Source organism: Protopterus annectens, chromosome 9.part0 (assembly GCF_019279795.1).
Source record: "Protopterus annectens isolate FY-2018-M chromosome 9.part0, PAN1.0, whole genome shotgun sequence".
Lineage (NCBI taxonomy): Eukaryota > Metazoa > Chordata > Ceratodontiformes > Protopteridae > Protopterus > Protopterus annectens.
This window is the reverse complement of record NC_056743.1, coordinates 1293643470-1293662786: the sequence shown is the minus strand read 5'-3', so window position 1 is coordinate 1293662786 and position 19317 is coordinate 1293643470. Positions and strand designations below refer to the sequence as shown.

Sequence of the window (19317 nt, the reverse complement as noted above, 5' to 3'; positions counted from 1 at the left end):
TATCCGCTACTGGAGACTGGTGATATGTATCTGTGAGTGGTAATAATATTTGTTACTAGAAACTGGTAGTATGTATCTGTTACTAGAGATTGGTAATATGTATGAGTTACTACAGACTTGTAATATGTGTCTTTTACTAGAGATTGGTGATACGTATCTATTAATAGAGATCAGTAATATGTGTCACTATGATTTGCAATATGTATCTGTTATTAGAAGGCTGGTAATATATTTCTATTACTAGAGATTGATAATATATATCTGTTACTCGAGACTGATAATATGTATCTTTTACTAGCAACTGGCAATATTATCTATGACTAGAGACTGGTAAAGTTGCTTTGCAACATACTACATTAATTTCTGAAATGTTAGATGCAATTTCATATTTTTTTTTATTTTTCTGAATGGAAGTAGTTTCACCAGAAAAACTGACCCAGTTATGTCAAATTATTTATGTAATGTTGGGAAAAGTTGTTCATTTTTTATCTGGTCATTGGCAAAACATTAAAGCATGTAAGTGATTTACTGATCCTGTTTTTATTGTATGGAAAAAAAAAGAGATGCTGTCCACTTCAGCCTATAACATGCAGGCATGCAGTTCTGTGGTGGGTTGTCTCCACAGATGTGCTGTATGAAGGCAGTGACAACATACAAGGAAGCGTCAGGGATGTTCTGTCAACTCAGGTGCATATAAAGGGTATGTGGTGTTTGTGTGTGTGTGTGTGTGTGTGTGTGTGTGTGTGTGTGTGTGTGTGTGTGTGAAGCACAGGTACCTGTGCCAACACTATGTATTTACCGACAATGTTAACTACTGCAGGAAATTGCTGAACTGCATTCATGGTAGTTAAAGGCAATTTGGAGACATGCAAACTACTAATGAAGACGTCTTTCCTCATTGTGGCTAATGTGTCTCTGAATCACAAAATACAGCATTGTGGGTAATGTGTCTCTGAATCACAAAATACAGCATTGTGGCTAATGTGTCTCTGAATCACAAAATACAGCATCACAGAAACAGACTCTTTTTACTGCAGGTCTTACCACAAGAAGCAGGGCTGCTTCTGAATCTTTGGGATGATGTGACATTAAATTCTCTTGCGCCATATTTGAATCAGATATAGAAGTCTGTGGAATTCACTTTCAGTATAACAAGGTGGAAATGAACTTATTGGCTGACATCATACGTAAAAGTGACAGAGATATTTGTAGTAGAATATTTAAATATAATGAGTAATGGTTGTTTGACTTATAATAGTATGCACCCCAGGGAGTTCAAGGAAAATATTACTAATGGACAAGTCATCTGTCTAAATCAGTTGACATAAGATGAACAGTATTATGCAGATGAAAATGTTTTCTTGTCTCAAAAGTTTACACAGAGGTTATTCTGAATAGTGAATTAATATCACTATCATGGTGGTACTTGAAAAAAGAATGCTCACTAGCCTTCTAAGTGCAATATAACGAAAAATAATACTACAGCTGGGGAAAGTAGTGCTCATAATAACAGAAACAGATGTAACATGGCCATGATTCTGCCACATTCTGTTGATATCAGAAGAGTAATAAATTAAAACTGAAAGATTTTAACTGGTTTTCAGGCTATACTTTCTAAAGTGGGAGATAAACCCGACTTTGTGTATAACAGAGGAAGGAATATGAAAAATATATTTCCAAAGAATAACTTGTCTTCTTCTGGCTTTTCCCAGTTAGGGGTCAACGTTTTAAAATAATTGTAATAATTGAAAAAGAAAAGGGTATGTACTGTTGTTTTTTTTTTGTTTTTTTTTGCCAGCAACACCAACATATTATCATGGCAAAGACATACTTTGTTAAATGCATTCTTTATAAGATACCTGTCAGATTTCCATGCAGTTCCAAAAATGTGGTATATGCATCTTGCTGTAAAACAGGTCAGGGCTTTTACATTGGCAGAACCTCACAAAAGTTGAAACAATATATATATTGATCTATGTACCGTGGAATGGAAATTTGTGCAATACAGTATATAGACTTTCAACAATAAGAACAAATCATAGAAAATGTTAAATGTTCAGTAACTGATTTTGGGACAGTAGTGTCAGTTGACCCTGGAGAGAGGGAACACTGAAGACATTTTATACTACAAAGAATATCAACCTCAGGTGAGGTTAGATACCTCTAGGGATACAGGTAACTGTAACATGCCAAGGTAAATGAAATGGAAAGTTTTAGATGAGAAGGACATTCAAACACAGGCTAATCTTTTTAGAATACTTTCTAATTAGCATTTTAATTCTTTATTTCATCATGTTTAATGATCTTGTCTTGTAGAGGTACCACCTGTTGCTATTTACACAGGTCAGTCCCTATTTGGCTAGTAGTGCCCAGTGATAAAACATGAAAAATGGCAAATATCCTGAGATCTTAGGACAAAAAATGTTTCATATGTTTCCTTAAATAGTTGCAGAAAACAATTATATTGCACATGAAGCACTCAAATATTTTATGAAACAGCATAAAAAACTCAAACTCTATAAGAATGAGCTTTTACTTTGGAAAGAAAAAACTGGTTATGTATATGCTTTCTCCTGCAAAATCTCCAATCTCCATTAGAAATATCCTACTTTAGGCATCTGAAAGGATGGTAACCCTATTGTCTTGTGATCACCAGTGCAAATCAATGTTGAGTATGTTTCATTCTCCAGTCTGAAAAAATCATTGTGGATTTTTTAAATAAAGGAGCTTGGAGTTTAGCTTTTGGTTTTTACTTCTTTGTTATATTTCTAGTTATTTTTCAGCCAGCTATTAACAGTGAAGTACTTTTTTAATTACAAGCCTAAGCAAAATGGCACTTTCATTGAAAAAATATAAAGCGATATTTCTTTTTCCTGGGGAGTAAGGTTTCTATACCTACTGTGCTCTTACTTAAACTAAGTACACAGTCACACATCTACACTAAAAGTGAAAGTGCATTTACATGAATGCCTCATCCCATTCCAAGTATACAACATAATGAGATTTATACTAAACAAAAATTGAAATACAACTACAGAGCAAACAAGAAAATTCAGTGTACCAGCTACATTCTTAACAAGAAAACCACACAGGCTATTCTGACTCCTAAATGGAAATATGTGCATGCGTGTGTGTGTGTGTGTGTGTGTGTGTGTGTGTGTGTGTGTGTGTGTGTGTGTGTGTGTGTGTGTGTGCATATGTTTGCACTTGTGATGAAGCTATGTCACTAAATGCTACAGTTTTCTTTATTAAAACATAAATGTGACTTGTAAAGTAAATAACACAAAAGGACTACTTACAGAAATCAGTTTCAGTCTCTGTTAATGCAAGCTTTTTCTTGCTTCATATATATATATATATATATATATATATATATATATATATATATATATATATATACACATGCATTTCCAGCCAGGCAGCAAGACTGATGGCTAGGTAGATAAGACAGATAGAGAGATAGATAGACAGACAGGTAGATAAATAGATTGATTTCCAAACCTTCCTCAGTATCCTGCAATAATTGATTCAAGTGTGGACATTTAGTTGTCACAATTGTGGGGATGTCATACACTTGCATGGATGATTGTCACTCAAGTGTTATACCTGCTTGTGAACAGGTGACTCTCATTAGGTCTCATTAAGTCTTTGGGGATTCTTTAATGGTAGAGGCACCAGAGACAACACCCTCACATGTCTCAGAGAAAGGTAAGCAGACAATGTTCTTAAATTCTCTCCTTCCCCAACTGACTCCTGCAGTGTCTGCCTGGACTGCTAATAGAACCCAGGTTGGCTGGCTCATAGTTATGGTTTTATCCTCTGTGCTGTGGAACCAGCTGCCTGAACAGTTTACATTGTGGCTATGTGAGTGCTCCCTCGGTTGTTTGGGACTGGCTAAGGGATATTCTGTAGGCATACTTAGTGTGCATTTGGGGTAACACTCACCTTCATATCCTCCTACTGCAAGGAATGGAAAGACAGGAGCACCATAGTCTGCCATGCAGCTGAGGCCCAGTTTTGTATTGTCCTTAAAGGAGAGTGGTGAGCTGAAAATTAAAAATAAGGTTAGCAACAATACTTTATTTATATTAATCACTTTGTTTAATACCTTCCACTCTGGACAGTTACAATTTTGGATCACACATGCATGCTTTGCCATCTCTATCACTGTGATCCTTAGTTACTACCCCTGCCCTCAGCTCTTGCCCTATACTCTAGCTTCCCCCCTCCCGCCATGTCCCTTGAGTAGGTAAGCATCTCAACTCCAGGAAGTTTGTGCCTGCATGTAGCGCATATTCTTCCAAAGGTTCTTGTCTGCAAGGTATGAAATTTGTCATTGAATAATATGCCAAATGATCATAGGAGGTAAATGCACAGGGGATATTTACAAGATTACCAGCTAATGGTATGTGTTTGGAATGTGGGAAGAAACTGGATACCACTGCAAAAATATATATGGTCAGGGATGGCTTACAAGCTGAACACAGAATGTTCTTCATCTGGGAGACAAACCAAACAACCCATACTGCAAGGTTACCATGCCAACTGCCACAGCACTGTGCTACCTGTTAAGTATTATAGCTTAAATCAGGTTTGCAGAAAAACTCAACAAATTTGTGATGAGGCTGACTCATCTGTGCAAGGGACTTCACCAGCTGGATTAGCAGCAGCTGGAATGGGCAGACATATCCAGTGGTAGAGCAGACAAGAGAAGAGTTCCACACCAGGTGGACGTGTCAGTAAAATCTTAATGAAATCATGACTGAAAGTTTAATAAAAATGAATTAAAAAAAAAAATATTATAAAATGTCTTATATAGTTTGACACTGAAACAAACCATGATTTTAAGTGATTTTAAATATAATGCAGTACAACTATTTGAAGGCAACAGATGTAAAATATATCTCTCAGATGTAGTTAGTAATGGTCAAACCTTCCAGTGATTAACATACAACAAATTTCTTCTGTAATCATTACAAAAAGAGATAATATTAAGCAATGTTTGTGTAATAGTACAAGTTCTTGCTAATGGTAATTTATGCAAAAATCTCTCATTAAAACAGGCAGATTAATGACCAAATGTTAAAGTGAGTGAGCTAAGTACACTTTATTAACTAGCAAACTATATAAAAGCAAAATGAAGCAATTTTCTGATACTAGTGCAGGCAAATTTGTGTGGAAGCATTTAATTAATTTCTACCTGCTATAACAAAGGGGGGGGGGGGGCATTTCAAACCAAAAAAATTGGGTCTATAAAAATGCCCATGTTCTTTTTCTTACCCTTGTACCTACTGACCACTAAACGTCCTGCACTGCTTCACTGCCCATGCATTCAGATGACACCTTGAACCTCTGCTCCATAACCTGTGAAATAGATTCCCCAGATTCCACAGGGAGTTTGTTTTATTGCATCAAGTTGTGCATTTGATTCAATGCCAGGGTCAAGCCAGGCAGGGTAGAGGCCACCATACAGGTAGCCATATTATGATATACTATATATATCTTGAGGCTGTCAGGGATAGACACAGTAGTGGCAAAAGATGTACACACTTGTGTTTGTGTAAATCCCAGAGCCATCCATACAGCTATTAGTGGTATTTCACACTATAGGAGATAGTCTGTACTTGGCTGTCATGCACTCCAATAGTGAATGAGTTGAAACTGACCACTTACCCTCCAGCCTCTCTGGTTAGCTCCTTCAGCTCCATTGTCACTAGTTTAAACTGACCATCTAAGTCAGAGTCAAGGTTTTATCCAATGGAACCAACATAAATGTTTTTTGTAACTATTTGGTGTTGTAAAAATGATGACTACTTTTATGTGCTGGTATATGAAAAAAATATGTTTATATTTTAATTTAGGTATACTGGGAACATATAAACATAAGTAAATGCATGCAGATGACGGAAAATGCAACACACTGGACACAGTGATGCTTTATATGCTGCTGTGGAAGACTGGACAAATTCTATTGAAATTATTGAAATGTGTTACATAGCATATGACATTTTGAGAGACAGTTGGGCTCCAGTGCTGGTAAATTTTATGGGCACCAAAATCTATAGAGGGTCGGAAAGTTTAGTGGTACTAGTTAAATGAACAAAGAAATTAGTCAGAGAGATTTTAACTACTTTTGGTAACTGCATAATTGTTAAGGTTCCAGAAGGCGAAGTAACTGGGATAAGAATGCATTTGGTTTATATTATGGTGCTATTTAGACCAGCAGAGCATTGTCCTTTTGTAGAAAGGCTGGCAGTTGTATTAAGAGGTAAATCTGTGTATGGTGCATGTTCAGAAAACATATGAAGCAGACTGTTGTGTAAGGACAGTCTGACAACTGAGTAAACATTAAAGACAGCAGTGTTAATGAAAATAGCCAGAAACATAGTAGAATTACAACAGGATGCAGCAGAAAGTTTTGTTAATAAATTGTGTGTAAATCCACATGAAAAGCAAGCATGCTTTCAGTGTAGAAGGGCTTCACATAAAGCTAATATAATTATTTAATAGAATTATACTGTAGGCATTGAGATGTGGAAATGGCAACAAAGACCTGAATAGCCAATATGGGATATAAGACAATATACATGGTTCAAAGTATGTGCACAAAATGGTGCATGCAGGAAATAACGACTGGTCAGGTAACAGGGTCTATGTCAAAAGATTGAACGGCCAAATTGTCAAAACCCATATGGTCGAGACAATATGATCGATAATTCAAACCCAAACAACACCTGCATATAATAAAAAGAATGCTTTTGCAGGGGGCAAGCCCCCTCCATCCCCTCACCCCTTCTAATTATATAGATCAACTCCGAGATCACTCTACATTGGGGAAAAGAGCAAATTTCCTGATCCCTACTGTAATGCGATCTCAGTCAGAATGGTTCGAAGGACTGATTTGTTAATCATATGGTCTCGACCATATGAGTTTCGACAATTTAGCCATTCAACCTTTTGACATAGACCCAGATAACATAGGTCAGACACAAAAGATAAATCTCACCATCTGATTTTCCTATAACTCCATAGCATGAATTAAAACAACAGAAGAATTGCATGGATCAGTTCAGAACTGCATGATACAGCTGGATATAGTAACTGATCGGTGTATTATTTCTGTGCAAGATTATGAGAAAGTATATTTACGTGTAACTGGATAGTTTAGAAGTATTACTATAGGACTAAGTGGGGGAATGTATTTCTGGCAGCTAAAGTAACTATGCCTGTTAAATATGAATGTAAAACACAAAATCTGAATTTGTGTGCATCTGACAAACAAAGGTTAGCATTGTTCTACAAAAAGAGGAAAAAATGAACTTAACTGTGAATATATTAAGAAACTGAATATAGCAACCAAGGACAGTGATAAACTTCTACAGTAAGTTGTTACAGTTTTTGGCAGATGTCAAGCAAGTCTTTACCTGAGAGATGGGAATATTTTAAAGCATAAAAACAGTGACAATTTTGTAACTAGGCATTATATGACAATAGACCAAAATTTCATTAGGTCTGTAATATACTTTATGTTCGTATATCTAAGGTGGAAATGAAACTAAAAGTTGAAAAGTGTTGGGAGTCTTGTCCAAAGTGAAGAGTAGTAAATGGGGTACATTCATCATGATATTTAGGGATGTTCATGTCTGCTGAACTCACAGAGTTATTGCTAATCTAGTTCTAAGGACTGTGCAGTCCCATCTGCTTTCACGCTACTGATAGTGAAAAGAAGATGATTAATGAAAAATAACTTGGCACAGAAAAACCTAAAACAGGAATGAAAGAGTCTTCCATAAAAAGTCAGCACCTGTCATTAAGTAATAGAGGATAGACCAGGTACTCTAAGGAATTCCTAATACATAGTGTTACCTAAACAATGTCCTGGTGGTGAGAAATAATGATGAAGAACATCTGGATAACCTATAGAGGGTCCTAGACAGAAATAAAATAGCATGTGCCTTGAGAAGAGACTGGAGTGAAGCTTTCAAAGATTATATGCTGTATTGTGGATGTGTCTGACAAGAATGTATTACGAAGGTTACGTGATGAGATGGGGGTGTGGAAAAGGTACCCAGGCCTCAGAATGTGCCACAACTGATGTAATACGTGACAGGTTCTACCCCTTTATTAGAACCTATGTCATTGAGTCCCAATCCATCAGACGTGTTTTAAAGGTTAAATATTCCAAGATAAGCTATTCAAGTGACTGAGGCTTAGACATGAATCTGTAAGGTTGTATAACTAAGAGGAAGAGGATTTATATAATAACACATATTCCCTTTCCTCCATGACCATGCAACCTTGGCATTAGTGTATGTCACTAGTATGGCTTGTGGGGTGGGAGGTGGGGGCTTGTTCTCCTGAAACAGCATGGTTTGTGTTTTATATTATGCAGAGTTAACCTGGTTTTGAGCTTGCTGGCTTTTATTTGTCATGCCACTAAAGCCAGTATTCATCACACTCAGATGCTAGGCAATTTGTGCTTGCTGGAACTCAACGAGTTAGCATTAGTGAAGACTGGTAAGGTATTGCCAGAAGTTTCTATCAAACTTCTCAATAGTAATACACCAATTAAATTCATTGCTGCAGAATAAATATGAATGAAAATGAATAGAAGACTATAAACACACTTTCAAAAAAATAATAATCATCCTGAATGAAGGGTTAACCCACTCTGAGCCTTCTTTGCCTATTAGGTTGGTATGTGATACACTATTTTCTGACTTACACAATTTTTATTTTATTTTTATTTATTTTAACATTTGTTTACTGTGAAAGTCTGACTGGGACAGAGCCCATTTAGTGAATGCCTGGGGAGAAATGCTCCAGAGACATCTTTGGAATGACACAGAAAACCCAGTCCATTTGCTTTTGGGTCATTAACCAGAGCTAAACAGAAATATGTCCAAACAGACAAACAGTGAAGCTCTTAGCTTCTTCTGGAGAGTATAGAAATTCAACCAATGTCTTCATGAAAATAGGTTTATGCTGACTGTGGATTACCAGTTTCTACTCACCACCATTGGCCCAAGAAATGGGTATCTGAGAAGAGTACACACAGGTTACAGAACTGATTAGTATTCTACCACCTCTCCAAGTTGGACATGGTTTCCCAACATAAATAGCTTGATGTTATGTATCCTGTAGTACTGCCAACAAATGCATAACAAACAGGTAAATGACTCAATAAATAATGCATGGATGAATGTAAGGAAACAAAGCAATATAGTAATGCTGAGGGACTGTCATGACTGCTGTATAAGAATCATGAGGAACCAGTAATTGTGGATCCAGTGAATGTGTACTTTACATCAGTTGTTGCACAAATGCCAGCAATGAATGCTGCTACATAAGATTAATCAGGAATGAAGCAGTGCAGTCACAAGTGTTTGAAGTAACATTAAAGGATGGCACAGAGATGATGACATGCAACATCTATACTTTGCTTTTTGAGAAAAGATTTGACTGTATACCAAATCATTTTTCTACACGGTACTTAAAGTGCTAGTTTCAGCTAAGTTTCATTCAAGACTGATGAATGCTCTGTATGGGTGCACCTGAAGGAAAATATAAATAAATGAAGTTCCTTCCCTGAAGTAACTTGGAGTATCTTGGCACTGCTAAGGAAATCAGAGATCTAGCCAAAAGCAACAGTAGATGTCAAGTGGTCCAAATGACAGCACCACAAAAAACACTGTCATTGGGAATGGCCATCTGTACCATGGCACTGTGTTCATACTGACTCGATGGGCCATTTTGTGGACGTAATGTTCCTCTATAGAGTGGATGTGCACTCAGAGTGGCCTGAGATAATAAACATGGAAAGTCAACTGTGTCACAAATTACAATATCAGTATAAAAATAATTTACGCATTTTCAGTAATAATAGTCCACTGCTCATGTCAGAGGAATTTGATGCATTTATGAAAGAAAACCACGTTAAACATATAATATCTAAGCTGTACCATTCAGTTCTGAATGGGCTTCAGAGATTACTTTTAGAGCAGTCCAACAAAGCTATGAACCCTAATGTTAAACCCACTGCAGCACAAACTAGATATTTTTTTGCCTTTCTCATTACCATTACCACACATGTAACCACAAATACTTGTTTTGCACTGTTAATCCTGAACAGGAACCTGCACTTCAGATTAGACTTATTAAAAGTATATTTGTAAGGACAAATGTACAATAACACGGTCTGATATATCAATGAGATGCCTTTGAGGAGCACTGACACAGGTGAGAGGTTGTTCACCAGACGTTATAGAACTGACTAATGGCAAGTTAGGTAGATTGTTTCAAGGACTGGACATAATGAAAGATACGTTTGATCATGGGCACTGTATGAGGAGAGGTTATGTAGTCCAGAGAATAAGTATTCAGCCAGCAGAAGGTTTAGAACCACTAGCTAGATAAATAAACTTTGTGGAAGTATCTCAGGAGCAGATGTTTCCAAAGAAAGAAATAATGACTAACTGTTGACTAACATTTGGTGAAATAATGGATAATGAAAGTCGTATCTCAAAAGGGATACCTGATAAGACATTTAAATGGAGAAGGATGGACTTCTAAGGGTTTTTCCTTGTGAAATAACTAATTGTTTTTGACCAAAAGAGGAATAAAGACAGAACAGTAACAAGACAGGGATGGACCAGCAAAGCCATTCCACACCATGAAGTAGCTAAGATGCTAGTGTTACAACATCCCTAACAGAAGACACCCTCTGACACCCCCAACAGCATAATCAGTCACTGTTCCAAGCACAATGGAGCCATACAGACATTCTTCTCAGAAACCGAGTTGACCTCCTCAAAGAGTTGTTGTCTTTCGGCTTTTCTCGGTTAGGGGTCGCCACAGCGGAACTCCGGTCCACTAATGTTTGGTAGTTGATTTTTACGTGCCGAGTTACCAGCCCTGATGCACAACCTTCAACGAAGGTATGCCCATTCATGCATGTCTTCACGCAGAAGACGCTATAGCTGAGAGTCGAACCAGACAGCATCTTACTGTGAGGCGACAACGCTACCGCAGCACCACATATGAAAAGATGAGTACATTGTCAATAAAAAAAGTCCTTCTGAAAGGATTAATAAAAACTATCACTGCTAGTAGTATGAAATATTAATTAAAATACATTATAATGTATGTTACATTTTTGAGAAATTGACTCTACTAAATGCTTTAATATAAAAAAAAACAGACTTCAATAATGCTGTTTTGGAGAAAACAATACCATTCACAGCTAAATATTTGGTGACTGTATAATCAAATACACCATATTAAGTTATACTACTACAGCAGATGTTCTATTTTTCTGAGCTAAATTAGAAATCAAATAGAAATTAATATAGTATATCTGTGCTAAAGGTGTGTACACAGATGTTTACATGTATTAGTGATGTGCTCATCACTGGAACCTGTGAAGCAGTATATAGGGGAATGTGTGCTAAAACTGTGTATGTGCAGACATTTACATGTATTACAGATGTGCTTACCACTGGAAACTTAGAAGCAGTAGATAGGGGAATGTGTGCTAAAGGTGTGTGTGCAGATGTGCTCACCAAAGTAACTTGTGAAGTAGTGGTATGGGGATGCATGCTAAAGGTGTGTGTGCAGAAGTTTATATGTATTACACATGTGCTCACCACAGGAACCTGTGAAGCAGTGGTATGCTAAAGGTGTGTGTGTGTGTGTGTGTGTGTGTGTGTGTGTGTGTGTGTGTGTGTGTGTGTGTGTGTGCAGAAGTTTACATGTGTTACAGATGTGCTCACAACTGGAATCTGTAAAGCAGTAGTATGGGGATGTTTGCTAAAGGTGTGTGTGTGGATGTTTACATGTATTACAGATGTGCTCACCATTGGAACCTGTGAAGCAGTAGTACGGGAATTTGTGCTAAAGGTGTATGTACAGATGGTTACATGTGTTGCAAATGTGCTTACACTTGGAACCTGTGAAGTAGTAGTATGGGGATGTGTGATAAAGGTGTGTGCAGATGTTTCCAATTGTTACAGATGTGCTCACCACTGGAACCTGTGATGTGGTAGTGCAAGAAATGTATCCTAGGTAAAATTATGTACATTTGTTTTGTATTGTAGGGTGTGTTACATTGTGTAAATAGAAAGCAACTATTTTACCTGGTTGTTAGAGGCATTTTACATTCATTCTCATAGTACAACATACCACCACCTCTTCTAAGGACCTTATGTTAAACCCCAGTGTATAACAGAACCACACCACTCTCATCCATAAGTAATGCTGAATTTCCACACACTGGCATAATCTGTTATTTGGGTAAATCATGCTGAGCATACGTAAATCATGCATTATCTGTGGATCAGAGTAGTAGAGACCTAATGAGAATGTTGTTCTTAGAAAGGCAAAGATGAAGAAAGCTCTAGCAGCACTGAACATACTAAACTCTAAACATTTTATCACCTAGATCCATATGGCCACTTTGGTTAGTCAGAAGGGAAGTTTATGGATGTAAAAAGGATAGTTTTTATACTTTTAAAAAATTTAATTCCCAAGTTATCTTTTTACAGGAAACACATTTAATAAAAGATGATTTGGACAGACTTAATACTAAACACTATTCTGTATTGACTAGATCTAATTATAAACAAAAGAGAAGAGGGGTTGGCTATTTTATGGAAAAAATTATTTGCCTCTACCTAAAATCCTGAAAACATTTACTGATGAAAAAAGCATGTTTTGTTTAGTGACTTTAAAGATTCAAAGGAAACTATACACTTTTATTAATGTCAGTTGGATACATGGATTGGGAATACAAACAGTTAACAGTTGGGGGAAATAATACAAATATCAAAGGGAAGCATTATTTTTGCAGGTGAATTTAATTGTATTTTATCTGACAAGGATACCAATGCTAGCTGTAAAAGGAAGAAACCTGCCTAAGTCAAGGCTTTGATGGAGTTCACTGGCCTATATAATATGAGGGATATACATAGGTTTTCAGTATCAGACTCTCTCTTCTTTACACATTTCTCACACAGGCATGGGACACAATCCCAAATAGAGAGAGTGTATGTTTAAAATGAGATCACTAGTAGAATAGATAATGATAAAGTAATCTCTTGCCCACTGTTGGATCATAACATGATAACATTTGAAGTTATGTTGAATTCTAGCAATAACATCCCAATTAAAAGGATTTCTGCATATATAACCAATTTGAAAGACTTTAAGGAGTTCTTTAATAAAGAAATTCAAACTTTTATTGAAATTAATCATACAGGTAACACCTTAGAAATTTTTGTAAGGGACTCGCATACCTTTTTGGCAAAATTACAAGTTGCTATGCACAAAAATAAATAATGGGACAAAGAATTGATAGATTTACAGGATAAAATTGATGTTAAAATTAGTCAAAAATGAAATAATAAATTAACAGAAGAAATAAACAGCTTAAACAGTAAATATTTAGAAATTTTACAACATAAAACTATGATCAATTTAGAAAAGGTTTAAATAAATTATTCCATAAATCCTAAATCCATGCATAAATTGGATACTAGAACAAAAATGATTGTTAAAAATCTAACCATATCAAAAAATTATACTCCTCTAGTAGTATAAAGATGGTTATTGAAACAGAAGATATTCTGGATGTTTTCAGGTCTCATTTTAATAAGATTAATCAACACAAACCAACAATGGATGCACAAGATCTAATTAAAACATTTAGAAAAAATATACTGAAAACAGACTGTCAGAAGATCAAATAAAATAATTGCGACTGTCTTAACTCAAAATTCAAATTAATAAATTAAAACCCAATAAGGCACCTGGAAATGATGGTATAATGCATGAGCTATACAAAATGATGACTAAAATGCTTTGGGTATTTTACTAGAGGTATTTTTAATAGTTAAAGTAGTTATGAAGGTACCACCATCCTGGAAATACACCCTAATATCCCCAATTTTAAAACCAGACAAGGACTCAACACAATGTTCTTCATATAGACCAATTTCATTATTAAATGTAGTTTATAAAATATTCATGGCAATCTATGCTCTAGAATAAAAAAATTCTTCCATTGTCAATAAACAGTTATCAGACTGGGTTTATGATGAACAGAAACACCTATGATAATATCAACAGAATACTATCAATAATTGATTATACTAATAATTCAAAAAATAACTAAATTTGGTTAGACTGGATATCAATAGTGCATTTGATTCAGCTAATTGGGAGTACTTTTATTTGTACTGGAGGAATGTAATTTTTCAAATAGTTTCTTACAATTAATCAAACTTATCTATGAAAACTCCTTTGTATACATTAAGATAGGCTCATATACTTCCGAATCAATTATGACTACTAAATGTACTAAAGAGGGTTTTCCCTTGTCCCCATTGCTTTTTGCTCTAGTTATAGAACCTTCTGCAAATTATATAAGATCAAATAAAAACATCAAAGGCATACTAATAAATAATAATTTAATCCCCAAAACACAATTATTTGCAGATGACATCATATTAATGTTTACTGATTGCAATTCTTCTCTTATTGCAGTACTTCAAGCAATAGAAATATTCCAGAAGAAATTAGGACTCAGTTTTAATGAGAATAAGAATAAAATACTACATGTTAATTATAATATTAATAAAATAGATAATAAATTACATAAATACATTGTGAAAGATGATAAAATCACTTAGAGATAATCTTGTCTGATAATATTAAAAATGTGACAACCCTTAACTATAATAATAAATTCCATAAAACAAACTCTTAATGAATGGAATGTTTTTCACTATGGATAAGAGACTCTCCTTAATTAAAATTATAATCCTTCCTGAAATTCTATATATAATACAATCTCTATCTCTCTCACTCCCAAAAAATATAGAAGAGTATAATTTTTTTGTTTCTTGGCTTTAAAACATCACATTAGAGATTGGACATTGGTGGTATTGGTCTTCAAGATTTATAATTATATTTGTTATCCTCAATTGTTAAGACAATAATTTCTTGGTCAAATAAAAATTATAATGCCAAATGGAAAGATATTCAGAGAGTTATTTGGTGTAAATCTATTAATTTTAATAAATTTATACCATACTAAAATAGATACTAATACATTTCATTGGTTAGTAAAAACTATTTTATAGAAAAAAAAACAGTTAACTCTTATTATATTAATATGATAATAACTCTTTAAAAAAATTATTTTCAGGAACCCAGAATATAAAGTATATATTTTCTTTGCATTTCCAGTTGCCTATATTCAAAATAGTATTAATACATTTAATTTAACAACAACTACATTTAAATACAAACACCTGTTATACTGGTATCAATTTCTAGATAATGGGAAGTTACAAAATGTTGACCATATCATTAATAAGTTTGAGCTAAGCAAAGATGTGTGGTTAGAAATTCAAAACTATAGACAATTAGTTGAACATAAGATTAATCTAATGAAACCAAAAGTTAGAAATTATTTCCCCACATTCATTGATTTACTCAACATTCTGATGAACCAAAATATAACTGGAAAGGAACTTCTATCTAAAATATATAAGGTACTTAAGAACTCAGCAGTATGTCACAGAGAAAGCTATTGAGATTATTTTAGATTTGTTAATAATAACTCCCCAACTGGAGATGATAAAAGAAAAACTAATACTCCAACCTTCAAAACAAACTACTTCATCACTAAGATGGAAGATATTCTCTTGGAAGTTTTTACACAGAACCTTTATCATACCACATCAAGTTGAATTGATGTATAATAAAGACATAGACATATTTTTCTGGCACTTCTTTTCAAAGTTCTGTATTATCCTAAATTTTTTGCTTGATTGATTTAGATATATATTTGCTGGCTTCTGATCTATGCTGAAATTGCTGGTTTTTCTCCCACCCTTATTCCTGCTATGTTAAATAGTGGTCTAACAACTTTTTGAGTTTTATCTGATTATCTCAAGGCTTGCTAGTATAATTAATATTCCCTATTGTTAACCTCTGCATTCATTGCTTCAAAGTTCTGTATTATCCTAATTGTTTTTGCTTGATTGATTTAGATATATATTTGCTGGCTTCTGATCTATGCTGAAATTACTGTTTTTTTCTCCCACCCTTATTCCCGCTGTGTTAAATAGTGGTCTAACAACATTTTTTAGTTTTTCTGATTATATCAAGGCTTGCTAGTATAATTAATATTCCCTATTGTTAACCTCTGCATTCATTGCTTGAAGTTCCTTGTGTTCTGACTGAAAGTGCTACTGAAACAATTCAAAATATAAAGTGATAAGTATATTTTTCTGGCACTTCTTTTCAAAGTTCTGTATTATCCTAATTTTTTTTTGCTTGATTGATTTAGATATATATTTGCTGGCTTCTGATCTATGCTGAAATTGCTGGGTTTTCTCCCACCCTTATTTCTGCTGTGTTAAATAGTGGTCTAACAACTTGTGTTCCCACCCTCCTTCCCTATTGGTATCCTCTTCTTATACTTGGTGGCTTTGCAATTGCCCGGTCCTGCTGTATATTTGATCTGTGACACTCCTCTCAGTCTAGTGTCATTAGCTCATTCTACCTAATACAGAGAAACAAAATTGAACTTTATTCATCTGCTTTTACTGTATTTGTATTTCTTCCTACTTTATTACATTATTTTGCTTTTGCCTCTTCTTGAAAGTACTCAATTGTCCTTATTCTGCTGCATTTATTACTGCTTGGCAGTAGCCTGATTAAACTGTAACTGTAACTCTAAGCCTTTTGGTTTAAGCACCTGGGCTTCAGACCAGTTATTCTACATTAACAAGGTCTGTGGTCTGCACTGTTGTGGCAGGACAGGTAGCTTACATCCTTCTAAGTTGGGAATTGCTGATTGAAGGCTCAGTGTCTATTATTCTAAAAGTGTATTAGTTCTGGTTTCAGCACTTGGGCTTCGGGCCAGTTATTTTACATTAAGAAGGTTTGTGGTCAGCACTCTTGTGGGAGGAGAGGCTAGATTCTGCCCTTCTGAGCTGGGAATTTCTGGTTAAAGGCTTATTGTGCCTACTTATTTGAACCATTTCTTTCTGAAATTGGTGCACCTTGTTTGCTTTAGCATAGACTAGATTCAGGCCTGCTGAATCTAGCTTTGTTTGTATAACTTGAGCACTGATCCGGGCCATCTTTTTTGGAGAAGGTTCCTCTGCACCCTAGTGGCAGGAGTGTGCAGTTAGAACTTGTCTGATTAAAGACTGCTGGAACAGTGCTCAGTTTTGAGCTTTTTGCTAGTTAAGTAGTTAATTTGTTTAAATCAGTTTGCTCATTTTCTATTGTTATATAAAAAAATTGCACTTTATTCATCTGCCTTTATTGTATTTGTGTTTCTTCCTACTTTATTACTTTATTTTGCTTTTGCTGCCTGTTCTTAAAAGTACTTAATTGCATTTATTCTGGTACATTTATTACTGCTTGTTAGTAGCCTGATTAAATTGTAACTGTTATTCTAAGCCTTTGGTTTACACTCTTGGGCCTCAGACCAGTTGTTTTACATTAAGAAGGTGTGGTCTGCACTCTTGTGGGAGGAGAGGGTAGATTTTGCCCTTCTGAGCTGGGAGTTTCTGGTTAGAGGTGTATTGTGCCTGCTTATTTGAACTGTTTCTTTCTGAAATTGGTACACCTTGTTTGCTGTAGCATAGACTAGATTCAGACCTGCTGAGTCTAGCTTTGTTTGTATAACTTGAGCACTAATCCAGGCCATCTTTTTGGAGAAGGTTCCACTGCACCCTAGTGGCAGGAGTGTGCAGTTAGAACTTGTCTGATTAAAGACTGCTGGAACAGGGCTCAGTTTTTAGCTCTTATTGGTCAATTGGTTAATTTGTTTAAATCAATTTGCTCATTTGCTACTGTTAAAAAAAAATACTCTTTATACATCGCGGCTTAGTTAGGGTTAAACTATTCCCAGTGCCATACAATCTGCTCTTAAAATTGTCCCTTAGAACTAGTCAGTTTTTTAGTTTTAGCACTCAAATCTGTTTCTTTGAGCTCAGCACTTGTTCAGAACTCATTGTAAGCACTGAATAAGCTACTAATTACTACAGCACTCAACTTTCCTCACTTATCTAGAGGAAAACAGTTTTTAGTACTTAATAAATAAGCACTTATCCAGGAATGTCTAAGGGCCAGCTCCCAGTGTTTTCTCCTGTCTACCTGATGAATCTGGGCATCTTGGGGCAATGCAGCAATTGCCTCATGTACACAGACAATCCCTCCTCCTACCATCCAACACTACAACCTGTGAGAGATGCACTTATACAGCCAAACTGGAAGCAAAGCTCTCTTCAGCCAAGACTGGACTAGACAGTCAAGAGGAGAAGGTAAACACTTGCACCACATCACACTCATCACATAGTCCCTCAAAACCCACACCACCAAACTCCACACATAGAAACACAAAAACGTTTGTGGAGGCTCTCAGTAATAATTTGCTCAATCAACAGAAACCTCCAAAGCAGAAACACAAGCAACTTCCACGCTCCAACACAGCCCAAATGACACATAGTCCACAGACTCAGTGTGCCAATCAACCACAGCCCATAAGGCAAAACAATGTACCCAACACACTATAGTGCCTTTTTTAGGCATGGTTCAAATGACAAATTCACCACCATAACAGGTACAAGCAAGCAAAATCTGAGGGTAATGCTACTTAATGCTAGAAGTCTAAACCTCAAAATGCACTCGCTTGAGGCACTCCTTAAAATGGAGAACATTGACATCTGTGCACTGTAAGAGACCTGGTTCAAGGCTCCAGAGTGCACCCCTGCATTACCAGGCTATAATGCATATCACACCTTTCAGCCACCTAACCTGGACTGAAACACTAAAGGCGGAGGTGTGTCCATATTCATTAAGGATATCCACACCTCCAGGCTAGTTGCTCAGCATAATGCATCCGAGATTATCCAAGTGAAACTAACTCTGGGTAAGACCGCAATCCAAATAGTAGTTTGCTACAGATCCCCCCACCATGCCCCAGGATTGCCACTCCTCATTTCTTGATACACTGGAAAATATTAGGGTACAACCCAACACCCTAATAATGGATGATTTCAACTATCAAACCATTAACTGGGAAAACTACTCATGTACCAACTATTTTGCTCAACGTTTTCTGGAATTCATAAATTCCAACGCCTTGGATCAACTTATCCACACCCCCACCAGGGGCAGCAATATCCTAAACCTGGTCATTACCAACATGGTTGACCAGTGTTCCACACCAAAGGTCAATTCCTCGTTGGTCAGATCCAACCACAAGCTAATCACCCTAGACATCCACATCCCGAC

General features: G+C 35.8%; 1 protein-coding gene across 1 annotated transcript in view; it reads right to left on the bottom strand.

The window, feature by feature from the left end:
- NPC1L1 (NPC1 like intracellular cholesterol transporter 1) overlaps positions 1 to 19317 on the bottom strand; it is a 243697-nt gene that overhangs the window by 185232 nt on the left and 39148 nt on the right. The window contains exon 5 of the mRNA XM_044082234.1: positions 3946 to 4046. Within this exon, the coding sequence (XP_043938169.1) occupies positions 3946 to 4046 (101 nt within the window). The remainder of the gene's footprint in view (positions 1 to 3945; positions 4047 to 19317) is intronic.